Here is a 17488-nt window from a genome sequence, read left to right as displayed (position 1 = left end):
CTGGCCAGTTTTTTCTCCTTCCAGTAAACTTATTTGCTGATTTGCTAACAAATGAGGAATGATTAATGTTAGCATGGTCAGAAAGAGGAGTTCTCAAATTCAGTTTACTTTTTATTTTTTTTTTCCCATTTATTTTTTTAAGCAGATAGTAAAAGTGAATCATTTATTTAGAAGAGTCTTGTTCAGTTCAATTAGTTGATTAGTATTTTTGTCAAACAACCACATGGAAAGTATCCAACACCTTCCTGTTATTCACAGTACATTTTCCCTCAGAAATACCAGTCAGAATATTCTCGTATTTGTAAATTATTCCTTGAATATCAGATTATTTTTATGACTGTCTTGGAAAAACAACAGTTTTCCAAACTTATGACTCCTACTCATGTACTTTAAGAGTCTAACTTGTAATATTAATCTATACAATTTCAGAAATGCTACAGTGATTTATTTTAGCATTTCATTTTTTGTTGTTGTTGTTGTTTTAATGGAAACTTAAATGTAAAAATAATTTTTAAAAAGCATTGAAAACCCCCAAAAGTAAATATGAAAAAAAAAAAAGAAAAAGAAAGTTTACTACCAATACGCACTACCCTGCTTGTACTATTAATAATCTCTAAAGATTAGTGGGCACACTTGCTAGAAGTGATAATTAGGCTGAGAAATTGAGGTGATAAAAAAGCTACCTACTAATGAAGCTATGCTTCTCATATGCTATAAAACTAACTGGTTTACAAATAGAAAAGTGAAAATGAAAAAAAGTTGTGTAAGTCATCTTTCACTTTTTCTTTCAATATTTACATCTTGGGCAAAATGCAAATGGCAACATTTTTGCCAATTCAACAGTCCACTCTGTGCAGCAGATGTTCTTCCTCGCACTTCCTGAAGTACCTGGAGTCAGTAAATATTAGCTACCAGTTGCTCTGTATAGGAAAGGCTTTTATTTCTTTTCACTTATGAAACCAGCACAGATCCAGGCTGTTTCTGTTCCAATATGGGCTGGAAAGGATTCTGATTCTTTGAAAGCTGCGTGAGGTCAAATATGATATCCATGTATTTCATGTCAGCTATGGTTGCATTTAGAGTGTTTTGGAAAGAATTAAGAAGATATTTTGCTGCATGCACACCATGGATACAGAAAAGATAATTTTCCTCACTTTAGAATATATTCTTAAATAATGATGGATTTTTTTTTATTTATTTTTTTTTTTATTCTAAGCAGGGAAACTGCTATGATGTTTGCAAAAGTCATTTGGCATGTGACTTATGCTATTGTGGTCATCTTTTTCCATCACTTTTTATACATAATGTAGCAACATAAAACGTAGTTTGGATTACATGATTTCTTGCTTTATCACTCTTGAGGTTTTTCTGCATCCCAGAACACAACATTATACTTCAACATACTGAAAATCCACCAAACATACTAAAAAAACCCAAACCATCAGTTGAGACAAGTTAAACATTGTTATTTAGCTTTGAGCAGCTTGTGCCTCAAATGGGGGTATTAGGTGCAACATTGCAAATTCTCTCCCTTTACTGATTTACAGAGATCATTTTCAACCATTGCTTTGCTTTGAAAATGTTGGCTTTTAGACTAACTGAAAACGAGAGATTACAATGTATGCTTTACCTTGAGGGCAAGAGCAGTGAACTCTATTTGTTAAACAAAGACATCCACTAATTTGTGGGAAAAAGATAAGTAATAAATTCAAATATTTGCTGAATATTTTGTAATTAGTTGAGAGGACAGAACTTCAATAAATTAAATAGACCCTCCTCTATACACTGAAATATTTATTGGTATCTGCTGATAGTATTGTTTTGGAAAGGAACTTATTTACAATGGTGTTAACAGAAAATAGAAAAAATGTAATATGTTTCACAATAAGAAATTGGCATGTGAAATAACTTGCTTGTACTTTTTAAGTCATTTTTTAGGATGTCTGTCTGCCAAAAAAATCCTAGAAAAAGCTAGTTTGCTTTGGAACAATGTAGTCTGCATTGTCTTCTCTGACTTCCAGGATTACGATTACTTCAGGATGATGGTAGAACTAATTTCATGTTTCCTTTACACATCCTCTGTGCTCCACGCTGATGCACAAATCTGTTTACAAGGAGGGAAACACAGGCCCGAAATTGAAATATTAATGGCACTAACATAATTAAATGAAAGCATTTAGGGCCACTGAATGAAACTGTGAATCTGAGACTGACCTACATTTGTCAATACAGTCAAATACATTTCCTGTATTTGATCAGGAAAATAATGATATTCCTTTATTATTAATATTATTTTTATTTTTTATTTTAACTCTGTAATCTTTATCTTTCTCCAGAACAAATACATAAATAAGTAAATAAATACAGCCAGGCTATTTTCCCTCTCTTCCCACAATTTATGAGAGGAATTCAAAACATGTATTATGCTTAAAAGCTGTACATTAAGCAGCAGAGCCAATGGACACGGATTTTTACCATGCAACAGAGCTATGGCATCTATCAGTGTTAGCCTGCAACACCTGTCCAGGCTATAAGCAGAGACATTTAACTAATACCTCCACATATGTATTTTGCATAGGCTCATTACTACTGACTAGCAGCTCCACTACAAACCCCACAGTGCCATCTGATGTCCTCAGAGAGCAATAAACTTTTTTCCAAAATCTGTTTAATCACATGAAGGCCAAAATCTCAACATGACAAGACATTGTTTCCCAAGTCTATATGGAAAAGGTCCTCTAAATATTTTTTCTCTGTTTTTATCAAATAAATCCTAAACTCATGTTCAAAGCAATAAAGCAATGGGCTCTGAACTGATCATTACTGCTCATGATAGAGACCATTGGGATGTGGTAGGTAACTCCATGGAAACAGTGCTTCAGTGCTTATTAGTATCAAAACCCAAATAAACCACTGGAATCGTGAGGAAAGGAATACAGAAAAAAACAAAACAAACAAACAAACAAACAAACAAAAAAACCAGAAATTGTTATTGCACCCCAGTGTGTACCTGGTTCATTGGTGCCTTGAAAACTGTGCTAGTGGTTGTCCCTACAGAAAAATTATATATATATATATGTTGTTACACATATATATTTTAAATATATATGTATATATATATATTATATTATATATTATATATATTATATGTTTATATATTTACATATAAATACATATTCATATATATATACTGGAGAAGGCTCAATGAAGGGCAGTGAGGATGGCCACAGGTGTTCAGCATGGGGAACAGTGAATCAGCTCTGATTTAGATGGGCTAAGACTGGGGTCCCCAGAATGATAAGTGGCACAGGGTGATTTTTCAGACTGTTTTATCTTGAGAGAAACAGAGGGTAGTGAAATAAACTAGTAGGAGTCAATTTCAAAATAAAACCAAGAGGTTCTGTTGCAACAAGTGGCAGACCAGTAGAACTTAAGCTTGTTCTTCTGGATACAAATTGTTTGCAGGAGCACAATTGAAGGTTAATAAACAGATAAACAACAGCCCAGCTGAAACTAGAAAGTGCCAATTACTCTGTAGAATCATCAGCTGCCCACAGTCTCAGTAACCTGCAGTAAACCTCAATAAAATGCAGTTTTGTTCATCTCTGTTAAATATACAGAAGAAGAGAGTCTCCAGGACTATGCATGCCACCACAGTTGGATACAACTGTGTTCCCAATGTGAGGAACATGCCACCATATAACTGCTTCTGGATGACAAAACTAAGACACCCCATGTGATGGTAATGTGGGACGAAGTAGTTTCATACTATCCTACATAACATGCACCTGCATGGACTTTAACTTGATTTTAAGAAAATCATCTGCCTAATCAAATGAAGAGAATCCAGGGAGTGTATAAATTACTCTCATCAAGAAAATGGTTGATTTTGTTGGAGCCTTAAGAACTCTTTTAAACAGCTAATGAATCTAACCTGAGTAAAAAAAAAAATCTTTAACTGGGGAAAGGAACAGAACAGGGGCCTTCGTTGTTTCATCTCTCCAGTGCACCATTTCAAATAATGGAAACAATCCTAAATCTTTTCCTCATATTTTTGACAGATCAATTGACAGGTGGGTTTTAGTATCTTATGTATGCTGTATATTAATTCTCTCAAGCACACGTGCAAGTATTCATATGTAAACTTGATGAAATGGTAATCTTCTTGTATTCATTTGCAAGGGTGTTAAAATGTTTTTTGGCAAAGCACAATCCAGCCCATCACTGAGCCAGTTGTTGTCAAAATCCATGCCAGAAAAAATATCTGAAACAAAATTGAAAGAATAAAGTATCTTTTAGATACCAAGAGTGTTATACCAATGTATATATGTGTGTGTGGATATTTATATGTTAACACAGGTAAAATGTGCGAACAAAAAAACAATGTGAACAGAGGTTTATCTGGGAAGAAATGCTCCCGTTTACCCCCCAGCACGGGTGATGCTGGCTGGACAGGACAGCTCCCTCTGAGGCCTCGGGGCAGGGACCGGCTCTGCTTGCGGGCAGACACGGCCATCTACCGGCCGCTCGATGCCTTTCGGTCAGTAGGGTCAGCCTGTCCCTGTCCAGAAATCTGATTCTGTAGCACGAAATCTTGGCCCAACCGATTTTGGCATGAGTTTTACTGACATTCTTGGGCTATAAATTATTATGTTTGTCAGTGACTGGCATTCCTTTTTGCATATCTTTAAGGACAGAAGTGAATTAGGGCTGCAGCACGTTCGTTCCTGGTTGATTATGGAGTCTCAACCAAGGTAAATTGCATTTAAATTTCACTGCAGGGTCTGAGACTGTTGCAACCTAGGGTGACCTTACCAAGGTTTTTGCCCCACTCCTTGCTACTTTAAAATTATGTGGGAATTTTACTGAATGTATTCTGTACTGAAACCACATGGAAGACACTTTAAAATTTAGCTACAGGGAGTGCTCGGCTTTATGGCTGTACTGATGGCTGTGCATTTTGTGCCAGGTTGGTCTTTCTGGCTCTTGCTGCAAAGCTGGTGTTTTTATTTATTTATTTAGAGCTACAATAAATATACATTGGCATATTGATGTCAACTGTGTGAAAATATTTGTCACCTATATTAAGGATTCTTGAAATATTTAGGAGAAAGCTCTATGGAGTTAGCTATGTATACATAACAAGGGATTACTTTTTTTCCTGTTGTGATTACTTGGATGTTTACTAGTTCAAGTTTTCAATGTAATAGTTAAATACTTTAATAATTTAATACTCAAGAATTAGTTCCTCTCTATGTGTAGTTCATCTCTGTGTGTCTCTCTGTGGCCTCTCCTTGTTTCTATCTGTTTAATAATTGTTAATAATTGTTCACTTTTTTTTTTTTTTTTTTTTAAGGCACTGAGAAAATTGAAAATTAGAAGGTGGTGCTTCCTAATAACTAAGGTAATGAATTACAAAAATGAAGGAGTCTTTGGAGATCTCCTAGACTAACTCCTCACCCCTGTACTGTACTTCAGTTGGTTTGTTTTTCAACATCTTGTCTTTTTAAAAATGTATCTGTGTAGATTTGTGCTAGATAGTATGCGGCTTTTCTGCCTTTTTGCAATGGGAAGACACAGCACCTCCCTAAATAAAGAACCAAATCCTAAGATCACAGCATGATTATTTTCTATCTCAATTGCATCATCTCTCATTGCAATTAGAAATTAGCCTAACTGAATGCTTTATGGACAGTTTTCAAAAGTACTTATTTAAATACTTTTAACGTGGCTTTTTCCATCAACAAACTCTACCTCCTCAGTCATTATATACTTGGAATCGTTAATGTCTCACCGCATGACACATTTTTTGGTGTTCCTCCAAAGACCCCAGATTTTCTTAGTGTTTCATTTGCGGGAGATGACTCACCACCACCCCGAACCAAAGCGTTATGTGTCGGGGCAGGCCTAGCAGTTATTACACCGGATTTGCACGCAAAACTGCTGGATTTGGGCACGGTCCTTGCTGTATCGGAGAAATGACGTGGGCTCTCCCCGAGCAGGGAGCCTCCGAGGGTCCTGTGCCTTGAGATTTACCCACAGCCACTGGCTAGAAACTCAGCCCAAGGAACCTTTCCTATCAGGACTGAGACACGACCTCACACAGAAAGCCTTATTTTTTAACCAACAGATGGGAACTAAGAACTTTGAGGCCGTGACAGCCCTAATGTGTGTGGGGAGAGGGCTCCATAACCCCCCTGAAGGGGCCGCCTGGCGCTCCCACAACCCTGCCCCGGCTCTCCCCAGGGCTGCCCCCCACGGCCGCCCGGTCCCGCCCGGTGCCGGCTTCTCTCAGCCCGGCCCCTCGGGCCGGGGCGGGCCTCGGGGCGGGCCGGGGCCTGGCGGCCGGGCGGTGCCCGGAGCCCTCCCCGGAGCCGCCGCCGCCGCCACCACCATGAGCTGCGCCGCGCTGCTGGCGCTCCGCGGGCCGCGGCTGCTGCGGGCCGCCCGGCCGCCACGATGGAGCAGGCGGCGCAGCGGCGGCTGCGAGCCCCCGGCGGGGGCCGCGGTGCGCATCGGCTGCGCCTCGGGCTTCTGGGGGGACACGGCGGCCGCAGGTAGGCGGCGGGGGGAGCCGGGGGGAAGGAGCCGGGGGAAAGGAGCCGGGCCGGGGGGCTCGGCGCGGAGCTAACAGCGCCTTCCTCCCTGCCCCTGCAGTGCCGCAGCTGCTGTACGGCGGCAAGCTGGATTTCCTCGTCTTCGATTACCTCTCCGAGATCACCATGTCGCTGCTGACGGCCGCCAGGGCACGGTCCCCGGTGAGTAGCCGCCCTGAGTTGTTTGCCCAGCCTAAAACACCGCAATCTGCGGCTTGAGGCAGACCAGGAGCCCGCTTCCCTGCTCCCCGTGTCTGCGAGCTGCTGCTGGTGCCCGGGGGACGCGCGTTGTCAGCGTCCTGCGGCATAAAAGGCGTTTTGGGCTCCCTTCCTGTAGCACTGACTAAATGCTTTGAAAGCTTGTTCTTCCCTGTTTTGTCCCTTGACCAATAAAAGGGGTTCGGGTTTGACTCACTCGTGACAAACAGCCACGGCTTTTAACTCTTTCAGGATTTGGGCTACACTCCGGATTTCGTCTCCACTGCCATAGCCCCGTATATAAAAGATATTCACAGGAAAGGTACGCTGCCCTTCACCTGAGTGTGTGTGTTAATGACCTTCAGCTCTTTGGATGGGTGTTTCACACCCTCGTGCTTTGCTGTCTTCTGTGTGTAATGTCTGAAATGCTAGCAAAAATCACGAATTTCAAGTCATGACTTCAATTTAAATGTTTGCCTGTAATTATATACATACATCACCTGTATGTCTCTGTATAATTCTTAATGTATCTTTGATTTGTGAATGGAAGATCACTTTGCAAATCTTAGTTTAAAAAAAAATATCTAAATCTCACTTGTAATGCAATATAAAAATTTGTCTGCATTCCTAAACAGCTTTGCAGTCTTGTTTATTTTCCTAAATCTTGCATTGTTTCTGTTTACATGTGCATATGTTCACAAGCTGCTGAGCTTGAGAGGAAGAAGGGAATTACTTCTATGAAGCACCCAGTACCTTGCTAACAGTCTGGGATTTATAGAGATAAATGAATATTTCTGATAAAACGGAGTTGTTTGGAAAGCACAGGTGCCTGGAGTGATTGGTCTCAAATGGCCTATCTGCAGGAACTGTTGTAATGCTGTCAGTTTCTGTTACGTTTGTGGTCAATTTCTCTCCCGTTACTTGAAGGGGAGAATGTAGATGAGATGTATCCACAACAATTATTTTTCCATAGACAATCCTTCCCTGGCTTAGCCTGATCATCTCATTTCACAGACTTGATAAGGTTCATAATGTAATTCTAGTATTTTGCTTGATTACATCTCTTTTGTTTAGGTGTTCGTGTCATCAGTAATGCTGGTGGAGTTAATCCCCTCGCTTGTGCAGCTGCCCTTCAGGAGGTGGCGAAGAAAGCGGATGTTGATATGAAAATAGCTGTTGTTGCTGGAGATGACCTAATGAGTGAGGTATTTTACTTTGTTAATCTATATGGAGTGAAAACTGTCCTATAGGTGCCTACTTCTTGCATATGTATACAGTATCTTTATACTGTTAAAAGCATTTAAAACTATTTCTTCACTTTGTTTATTTTTTAATGCAAGAAAACAATTCTTGATACTTTTCAAAAGTTTCATATGTGAAGGGGGTGAATTGTATAAGACTGCAGATCTGCTGTTATTTAGCTTCTTTCTTAGCAAACTAAATATTATTTAAGGTCTGTTCTCCCTTCAGGAAAAGGCAGGATGTGCTGTTATTGCTAAGTTAAATAACCCTGAATGCTAAATCTCTTGCATCCTAATGAAGTGTGGTTACACCTCAAATGATTATTCCTTTTAGCTTTTTTTAGTAGTTCACAGGCATTTCAAGTTGTTACTCTATTTACAGGTAGCTGTTCTTACCTTTATGGTCTGTAAGGTATCTTTAACTAGGAGGATGGAAGATCTACTTTTTTGTTGGTGAAATCTAGGATGAACTATGTCTTTTCCGGTCTGTCTTTATGCATTACAAGAAAGCTTTCGGTTTCTGCAAAAAAAAAAAAAAAGTGTCAAACATGCAAAGATACTGTGAAAACAGTTTATATGTTGGTGGTAGTTAAAAGGGGTTAGGTTTGCATTATAATTTAATCTATACCTGCAATGTGACATTTATTAATCTATGCAGGCCTTGCATGCTACTGAATGATGAAGGTTTAGTAAATTTATTTGCAAATTATACCCATACCTCCTTGGTAACCTGACATACTGAGTTTAATAACCTTGAGCTGTAGTATTAACCTTGTTTTTTGGCTGTGCCACCATTGCTGTTATGGCAGATGTTTCTGTTGGCAGGGTTTGACTTGCTCAGTCCTACAGGAATTAAAGATGATTTGAAAGCCTAAACTACCAATTCATTGTAGTTAATCATCTGTGAATGGAACAGCATTGAAGACCAACTTATTTTTCTGTGTGCTGGAAAAGGGAGATTGTTATGAAATAGATCTATTGTCTGATATCAATAAAAGGTTTACAGTAGGTACTCTAAAATATATGTTTGTTTGTGTGTTTTCTAACAGAAAGAAAACCTGAAAGGAGCTGGTATCACAGATCTAGAGAGTGGCAAACAATTTCCGGAGAGCATTCATAGCATGAATGCGTATCTTGGGTGAGTTGTTTTTAAGAAGTTGTTTTTAGTATGGAACAAGTTTCACGTAGTCAATGTGTTAAAATTCTGGTTTGATTTGCAAGTAGTACCTAGGTACTTAAGGCTCACTGTTGTAGGATTCAAGCAATAAGGAAAACAAAAAATGCCTTTGTTGTAACCTGTAAATACATTTTTATTTTAGAAATTTGCCAGTTGTAACTAGCATTACATCAGTTGTGAATTCTCAGGTTTTGATTCAAGCCAAAATAGTTTAATTATGTCAATTTTTAAAATCATTTTTTGAAAGTGGAGTCTGTAAATATTTTAATAGTACCAGTGCGTGGAGCTGTTGTTAACAATTGTCATCACTAGAGTAGTGTAGAGAGGTGTTAAGGTGTTGTGATGACATGCTTTAAATGCTGTGGGAGGTCCGATTAGGCTGTGTTGAACTACATGTCTGAGTTCATACTGCTGAAATTTCAAAAGCTGGCTTTCTGGGACAGATTACTGTTCTGAAAGATCTCCCTTGCTTCTTTTATGAAACTAAGTGCGTCTTAATGAATCTCTAAACACAGATGTTGTAGCTCCCTATTTGAAAGCAGTTATATTTTCATTGTCACCATCAAATTCCTCAGGGAAACCAAGTATTTACAAAAGCCAAGCATATCTTCCAATTAATGATCCTGTGATCATGGTTTTGCTTGTCCATCTTCCGTGTTGTATATATTATCCGCCTGTATATTTCTGAAATCTGTGTGCACAGCCCTCCTATTTTACATTAAACATCATCAAAACAATGCTGTGTTCTTTCTAGTACCAGTAGCATTACACTTCCAAAAAATGCATCAGTGCAAAACAGCAGGGTATGGCTGTACTTAACATTTTTTCTCTGTAAAATGAGTTTGTTTTTTTTAAAAATAGATGTATCATTAAATTTATATTTAGTGTTTTCTGTTGTAGTTGTTTTTAAATTTCTTTTAAACCCTCTTTTAACCTTTGATTTGCAAGATTTGCAGATCATGAGTAATTAAGTGTACATTAAGACTAAGAAATAATGGTTAAGATTTATAATTACAAGACGGTGTTAATTCCAGTTCTGGTGTTTCGTGATTTATTCACAATTTTAAGGAAGTGTAACTCGAAGCAGAGGGAATGAAAGCAGACTAATATGAGAAGGGTGCCTTTTAAAAATGTTTTATGTCTAGCTGTGCTTCACTGCTGGAAGCTGGAACAGCAGAGTCTGGAGCTTGCTTTTCTAATAAAAGTGATATTTCTGCATGGGCTCATTAGACTTGGATGCCTTCAAATGTAAAGCTACTAACCAGCCTCTTAAAATGCAAGTTATGAAACTGTTAATTTTCTGTTGATGGCATCTGCAGTGGATGCTTTGTCACAAACCGAGTGAGAAATTTACAGAAATCTATAAAAGGAGTCAACATCATGGTGTATTGGGTAAAATCACAAAGTTCTTTAGGTAGTTGATTTTTTTTCCTTTAATTCCATAAATCTAGTGATGGAATTACAGTTTTATAAAATTGCAGTTTGATTCTAGGTTCAGTGCATAACCTGCCTCTGAAAACTTAACACTGAAGTATATAGACCCTGAAGTATTTCTTTTGTCCCTTCTGAATTGAGATGAGTTCTGTGGATTGAGTTTATAGTAAGAAGATGCAAACTGCTTAATTTACTGCTTTTTAAAGGTCTAGCACAGCTCTAACAGCATCCTACGTATTTCTAAGCAGAAACCCCATTTGTGCTTCTTAGGTGTAACTTTTAGTTAACAGTATGCCCACAGATGTGCGTTCTTTCTGCATGCTCTGTATATGATTCTTTCTCTAGCTAGCATCCTTTAATTTATGTAGTATTGAGATATATGTGCTATATATATATGCTGTATATATTAACTGATACGTAATTTTTTTAAATTGTTAAGAACCTCTGTGCACTTTTTTTCTTGGCAAAAGCAGGACTAAGTCTATTGAAACTGTAGAAAAATGCTGTTCTTAGTTTAGTTTTTAAAGGCACACAGTTGATGTAGTTTGAGTTTTGAAGCTGTCTAATTCACAAAAAACGGAGGAATCTATTATTTGACAGGAGTGTGCGGCTCCTTTTGCTTGAGGCTAGCCTGGTTAATTTTGACTGGGCCAACTTCTACCTGACCAGCCTAGAAAACCTGTTGCCTGAGTTTCTTCAGAAATAATGATTGCACAATGTTTTACTTGAAGTTGGTTGATATTGCAAGTATAAACACTTAGTAGAGGTTGACATGAAAGGTTTAAGTTTGCAGGGCAGAGTCCCCAACCTTTATTTGTGAATAACATGTAATCACAGGATGGTTTAAGTTGTAAAGGACCTCATAGAGCAGGTGGCCCTACTATTGGTCATCACGTACTCATCCACAAATGAAATACGATTATTTTTTTCTCTGTAAAACACTTGGTATTTTCAATTTTTGATAATAAGTGACCCTCTATTGCACTACATTCAAGACATTTTCTATGAGCATCAAGATAAGTCTTTCAATCAAGTAATGAATTTGATTGGGTATTCTGATGCTTGCTTTTCAAAATTCTCATCATTTATGCAACGACTGAATAGTTAAAGTTGATTTCATTGATTTTTAAAGCGATTTTTATACTGTTTATGGCAGGGAACTGACTTTTAAATTATACATTAAAAAGTTAGAATAGTTATTGTTTTGTTTTCTTTTTAGAGCAAGACCAATAAGCAGGGCTCTTGACCTTGGAGCAGATATTGTTGTTACTGGCAGATGCGTTGACAGTGGGATTGTGTTAGGACCACTCATTCATTCTGTAAGTACAGGTTAAATATTCACTCATGTTCATCATATTACAATTAGGTATCACTGTGAGCCGTTTTTTACTGCTTCAGAAATTGTCAATACTGAGCTAAAAAAGATTAACTCTTTAATTTTTATTTCTTTTTTTTGTCTATTTGAATGAAACTTTGCCACCTTTCACTTCTATTAAATTTGTAGCAGCGATATTTATGACCTTAAATGTCATTTAAATATAAGGAAAACTGAAATAATTTCAGTCAATGAAGTTAAGGGAATTTTGCCATGTTTCATCACTATTTCACTTTTTTTTTTCCTTCCCGACTTTAAAACTTGGTGCAAGGTTAAGAAACAAGTACTGTCTTTTCATTGCCACAAGGTGGCGGTAGTAGATCTCGCTTTGTGCTGTGTTGGTGGTTGGGTGGTCTGATGTGCTTGTCTTTTTCAATGGGCAAGCAATTTTATTTTAAGAAGTTGAGTTTCAGTGCAACATGTTTCAAATTCCAGGAGTTTCAACAAATAATATAAGCAGGATATGTGGTTTGAATAGGTTGTACATTTTGTGAATGACCACACACTGTGGAACATGAAAGCTATTTTTGGTGCATATTTCAAAAATACGTGAGAGTATGCATTACTGTCTAGTTAAAAATGTGCTTTCTAAAACTTAACATTCTTCTGACTTCATGTCTATAAAATATTCTTGCTATATGTTGAACTTGGTAAAAATAACCTGTAGTTAAACAGAAAACAACACAAGGATGATTGGTAATAGTCCAGGAACTGATAATCCCCAAAAGTTGGAAAATCACAGTGCTTTGTTTATGTGATTAAATAATAGCACGACTTTTAAACCTCCAGCATATGGAAGTTTTGAGTAAGATGTATATTACACTTTGAAACTTTTTTGAAGGGGGTGTGACTGTGAGAATTTATATTTGTTTGCATGTATTTAAAAAGAAGGAGAGTTGAAACATGTCAGAACTCTTTTACTGATACACTGTTTAGCAGCTCAAATCCACCTACGGTTCTTGGTGATTAATTAGATTGTTCTTTAGATTTCTGCAGTTAAGTATGACCAATGTATTGTTACTCAAAGCAGTCTTCTGTGCTGTAATATAAGTAATATATTTGTATTTTTTCTTCTAGTTTGGCTGGAATAGGGATGAATTTGATTTGCTAGCAGCAGGAAGGTAAATAATAGAAGAAATGGGTAAATAAATATATCATCTCGTACAATGACAGGGTGATAACTTTTTAATAATTTAGGGATTTGCATATTGTTACTGAACTAATTTATTTGGAAGTTATTTCAGTAGAGCTTTTGGGTGCTTTTTTTTGATGCTCACTTAATATTCTCTTCTTTGGAACTGAAAGAAAGTTCATTTTGGAATCAACCTAAAATGAGAGGAGACAGTGAATTATTTAACACTTTCTTTTTCTGTCCATTTTGTGTCAAGAAGTGAAATCTTAAGGTACAGACCAGTGATACCCAGCTTTTTTCTGTTTGGCCATCAGCGTGGATAGTTGAGCAACTCCTGTCTTCAAAGACGTACAGAAGGAGATTGGGTCATATGTCAGCATTCTTGTCTGGTTTTGCAGATGCTGAGTATGAATAGCCCCATTTGCAAGCCTTAGTTGAAAATCAAAAGGTTGAAAAGTTGTTGCTGAAAGCACTAGGTTAAATTTTGGCACCTAATTTAACTTTCTGCATCATATTACTGCACTGAAGTCCATAAAAATGAGTGACTACTAAAGTAAGCCAAGTACACTTAGTAGTAGTGTTTTTGGACCTTGTAATTCTTGAGGGGAAAAAATGTGGAAAGAAACCTGCGCTCCACTGAGCTGCACTAGAAATGTGTAACCAATTTAGAAGGATCGGGATTTTGCCCATAATTCTATAGCACATTTATGGAATATTTCAATAAAAGACTTGAAAATCATAATACCTTCTGTTCAATAATGTCCTTCGCATTGGAAGGAAGACACAACTCTTGATTGAAAACGGGATTTGCATATTTAGTTAGACATAATGCAGACAGTACTGTGTTGAATTTAGATCAAAACTTCTTGAAATGAGTAATGAAACTTGATTTTTGATGTTATGTACCAAACTCCTAGTTTTTTCATGTAAAAGTCTACACCTTCAAATTCTTCTTCATATTTCAGAATCCCTACTTAGGTTTAATTCAAAATTTATAAACAAGTGCCTATGGAGTAAAAAAAAAAAAAAAAAAATAGTAGTTCTTTTATTTAGCTTTATTTCCATTGTACTATTACTTTTACTGTTTTTAGGCTGGATTTGTTATACTTGGTTTTACAGAATATTTGGTTGTTTGAATGCCTGCTGTTTTCCCAGCCTTGCAGGTCATCTTATTGAATGTGGTGCTCAGTGTACTGGCGGAATATTCACTGACTGGCACGCAGTACCAGACTGGTGGGTATCTGTGACATCAGCATGTATGTTTGTAGTAGATCAAGTATAAGGTTTCCTACTGTTTTTGCATTTGTAAAATGGGTTTCTACTTTGTTCTTTCTGGGGAGGCAATATGTACCCTTTGTTTTTCTGTCCTAATGTTTGTTGTTCTTCAAGTTTTATTCTCCCTATTTGTTTTCCTTTCTGGTCAGCTGGGGACTTCCTGTGTTACTTGAGCAGCTGATGATTTGAAACAATTTTTATCCTTTCGATGTTTCTTTTATGTATTTTTTTTTTCTGTTTCCTTCTTTATCTTCTGCTTTTTTTTTTTTCTTTTGAAAGACTTGTTACTGTTCTAACATACGATTGCATGTAAGACAATACAGATATTTTAGGTCATGTTTTGTCAGTTAGATCAGAGTTGACTACTGCTGAGTTACAGATTTTACACAACCTGTTCCTGCTCCCAAGTTCTCCCTAAGAAGGAGGCAACATGTAGTCCAGGTGCATGAAGTAGCCACCACTCTGTTGGGTCAGTTCGCTAGGGCTGCCAAGCTTTTTCTCCTCCTTCTATTGTCAGTTTCTGATTCAGATTGTGATACTGGAAGAGGCATTCTTAGTTCCTCAGTGCCAGTGAAATGCAGGGAAGGCAAGTGCCTGGGGAAGGAAACGGGTTCAGACACTTCTCAGGCCACTGCCCCTGAACAAATTGCACTCACTATTCACTATGGAGTTCAACAGGAAATCAAATGAGAGGGTCTGTAGTGATGAGGTGTTGTGTTCAGTTTGGAAAGTAAGTGCTAATTTTATTCTTATTCTGATATATCCCTTAATGGTTTTATTATGCAGTATCATTAAACTTCTTAGTCTCCTGCAACTGTGACTCCAACTTGCTTTATAAAAGAATGAAAGAAAAATAACTTTTCTCATATTAAAATACTTGGTAGCTCTGTGTTTTTAAGATTTTTTTTTTCCATGAAAAATGTCACTATGGTTAAAAAAAAGAGGATGTTTGAGTGTATTAAGCTATAAGCAACTAGAGTGGGAGTAGTTAATTTTACAGGCAAATATGCATATGCTGTATATGGATAACTAATGTATACCCCCCCCATATATATGTGTATATATATGTACACACACATATGCAAAAAAAAAAAAAGCTGCATCTAGATAGTAATCACGTAGCTTAGAGATTTAGAGCTGACTGGTGCTAACTTGAATTGCTGCTAGCAAATATAGGAGGGTAGCACCTAATGCTGCACTGTCACCTTATCCCCATCTATGCATACTTCTAAATCATGCATAATTGTATCTGTGGTTGTATAACAATTTGTTTGCCTTTGGTTTAAGTCTACTGAAGCATTAGTTACAGCACCTTAAAACTAGTGACTGTTTTGGTCTGCAGCTTCAAAAGGTCTTTGGAATTTAATTGATGAAATTCTTAAAATACCGGCAGAGATGTAACATGTTTTTTATGATTAAACAGAAACTAGTTAAAATAAAAATAACCTGTAAACTCTAAAATTATATATTTGGAGAGGCAGAGTAAAAGATTGACTAAAATGGACTTCTAGCATGTCTATTTTGGGAGGAGAGAAGGAAGACTTATTATACAGCTTTTCCAGTAGTTGTTTGCTATAATTGGGTCCGAATACATGAAGAGGAAATATGAAAGCTGGCTTGCAGATAATTGGATTTTCCATTTGATAGTGTAGTTAGTAGTAGTCTGACTCTGTTAAACTTGATGGTATGGATCTTTCTGTTTATTTGTACAATCTGAATGAGTTCTCAGTGTGTGCAAATCCATGTGATCATATGATAATTCATATTTTCAGTAATGATCAAAACCCGTAGTACCTGCTATCTCCAACGTTATTTACATAGCCAGTAGGTCAACAGAGATCTGAAAGTTTGCAGAAGTTACTTTACTATATTCTATTAATAACTTCTGCTTAGTTTCAAGAGACTTAAAGATGTAGGTCTTCTAAAAGTAAAAGCTATATAATTTGAATTTCAGTAAATCATAAAATATGTGGTATTAGGTCCATACTAACCCAATGAAGTCATTAAATGAGGGAGGAGAAAGCCAGGTCAAACCTCTGTTGTCATTAATGTGCCTTTCACATACAAATTTCTTACCACCATGAATGCATTTATGCAGCCAAGAATGCTTATCACTCAGCTCAGCAAACATTTACTGGACCTTTACACTAACTAGAGTTTGAGAATACCCTCCACAGTATTTATACTGCTCTCTGGTGACTGAACACTAGAGGGCATCTTGGTCTTGTTTCCTCGTATTTTATTGCAGAAGGTAGGTTGGGTTATGATGAGACTCAGGTCATTTTTTGATTGTCTTTGTTTTTGTGTTACGAAGACCAGTAGTCCATATTGCTGTTCTTTGGCTGCTGAAAAGGATCTAAGTGTACTGCTAAGAAAGACTGATTAGGAGTTTTTCTAATTTTTAAATAAAAAAGGGAGAAGTTATCAAATCTTAGGCCTATAAAACTTGTCTATTGTTTATGTATAAGTAAAAAGAAATAACTATGTAAACAAGAACACTTTAATTTAGACTTCAGTAAAGCCATGCGTGTCAGAGCTTATGTTCATACCTCTTATTATACCTGTTATTATCATACCTCTGAGGACTGAGGTACTGGGTTGAACCTTCTTCATTCACCCACTGTAGGCTTTTTAAAGGTTTTTAAGTGTTTCGTGCAGACTGTTTCTGGAAACTTAATCCCACTGCAAAAGGATGCTTTAATTAAGTTAAGGAATGTACGTGTGGCTATATTGTGGCAATGGAATGATTAGCTATTAAAACTTAAGTTAATCCTACTTTGTTGTCTTGGTAAAGGAGATTTTTAGTGTAAAACAAGCCAAATGCCTATTCTGACTCAGGACTCTCCAAGTTACTTTAGTTAGTAGAAACTAGGCTTGATTTTTTTTTTTGCTGTCCAAGGCAGAATTTCTCTAGTTGTGCTGGGCTCTTTGTTTTTTTTGACTTAGAGGCAGGAATTGTGAAACTAAAAATTTTATTCCAGTTTTAATGAAAACAGAGCTAGAGGGGATAGATGCTATTCAGTTTTCCAGTGAGAGAGAGGCTGCTTGAGTGGATTCCTT

General features: G+C 37.1%; 1 protein-coding gene and 1 long non-coding RNA gene across 3 annotated transcripts in view; both read left to right on the top strand.

Moving 5' to 3' along the window:
* The first annotated feature begins 3492 nt into the window (after positions 1-3492).
* On the top strand, positions 3493-5756 carry LOC140002448 (uncharacterized). The gene is made up of 3 exons (XR_011809052.1): positions 3493-4073; positions 4698-4754; positions 5357-5756. It is a non-coding gene; the product is annotated as an uncharacterized lncRNA (long non-coding RNA).
* Positions 5757-6322: 566 nt separating this feature from the next.
* The window catches only part of LOC101793952 (uncharacterized), a 56978-nt gene continuing 45812 nt past the window's right edge, over positions 6323-17488 (top strand). Inside the window, exons 1-8 of one of the 2 annotated variants that reach the window (XM_038178133.2) lie at positions 6323-6557; positions 6658-6758; positions 7047-7116; positions 7869-7999; positions 9085-9173; positions 11866-11965; positions 13099-13142; positions 14309-14386. In XM_038178133.2, the coding sequence (XP_038034061.1) occupies positions 6395-6557; positions 6658-6758; positions 7047-7116; positions 7869-7999; positions 9085-9173; positions 11866-11965; positions 13099-13142; positions 14309-14386 (776 nt within the window). In that variant the 5' untranslated portion in view covers positions 6323-6394. The remainder of the gene's footprint in view (positions 6558-6657; positions 6759-7046; positions 7117-7868; positions 8000-9084; positions 9174-11865; positions 11966-13098; positions 13143-14308; positions 14387-17488) is intronic. The other variant, XM_038178131.2, reaches the window with a different exon arrangement.

The sequence above is a fragment of the Anas platyrhynchos genome, chromosome 4 (assembly GCF_047663525.1).
Source record: "Anas platyrhynchos isolate ZD024472 breed Pekin duck chromosome 4, IASCAAS_PekinDuck_T2T, whole genome shotgun sequence".
Taxonomy (NCBI): domain Eukaryota; kingdom Metazoa; phylum Chordata; class Aves; order Anseriformes; family Anatidae; genus Anas; species Anas platyrhynchos.
This window is presented reverse-complemented; position numbering and strand designations above follow the sequence as displayed.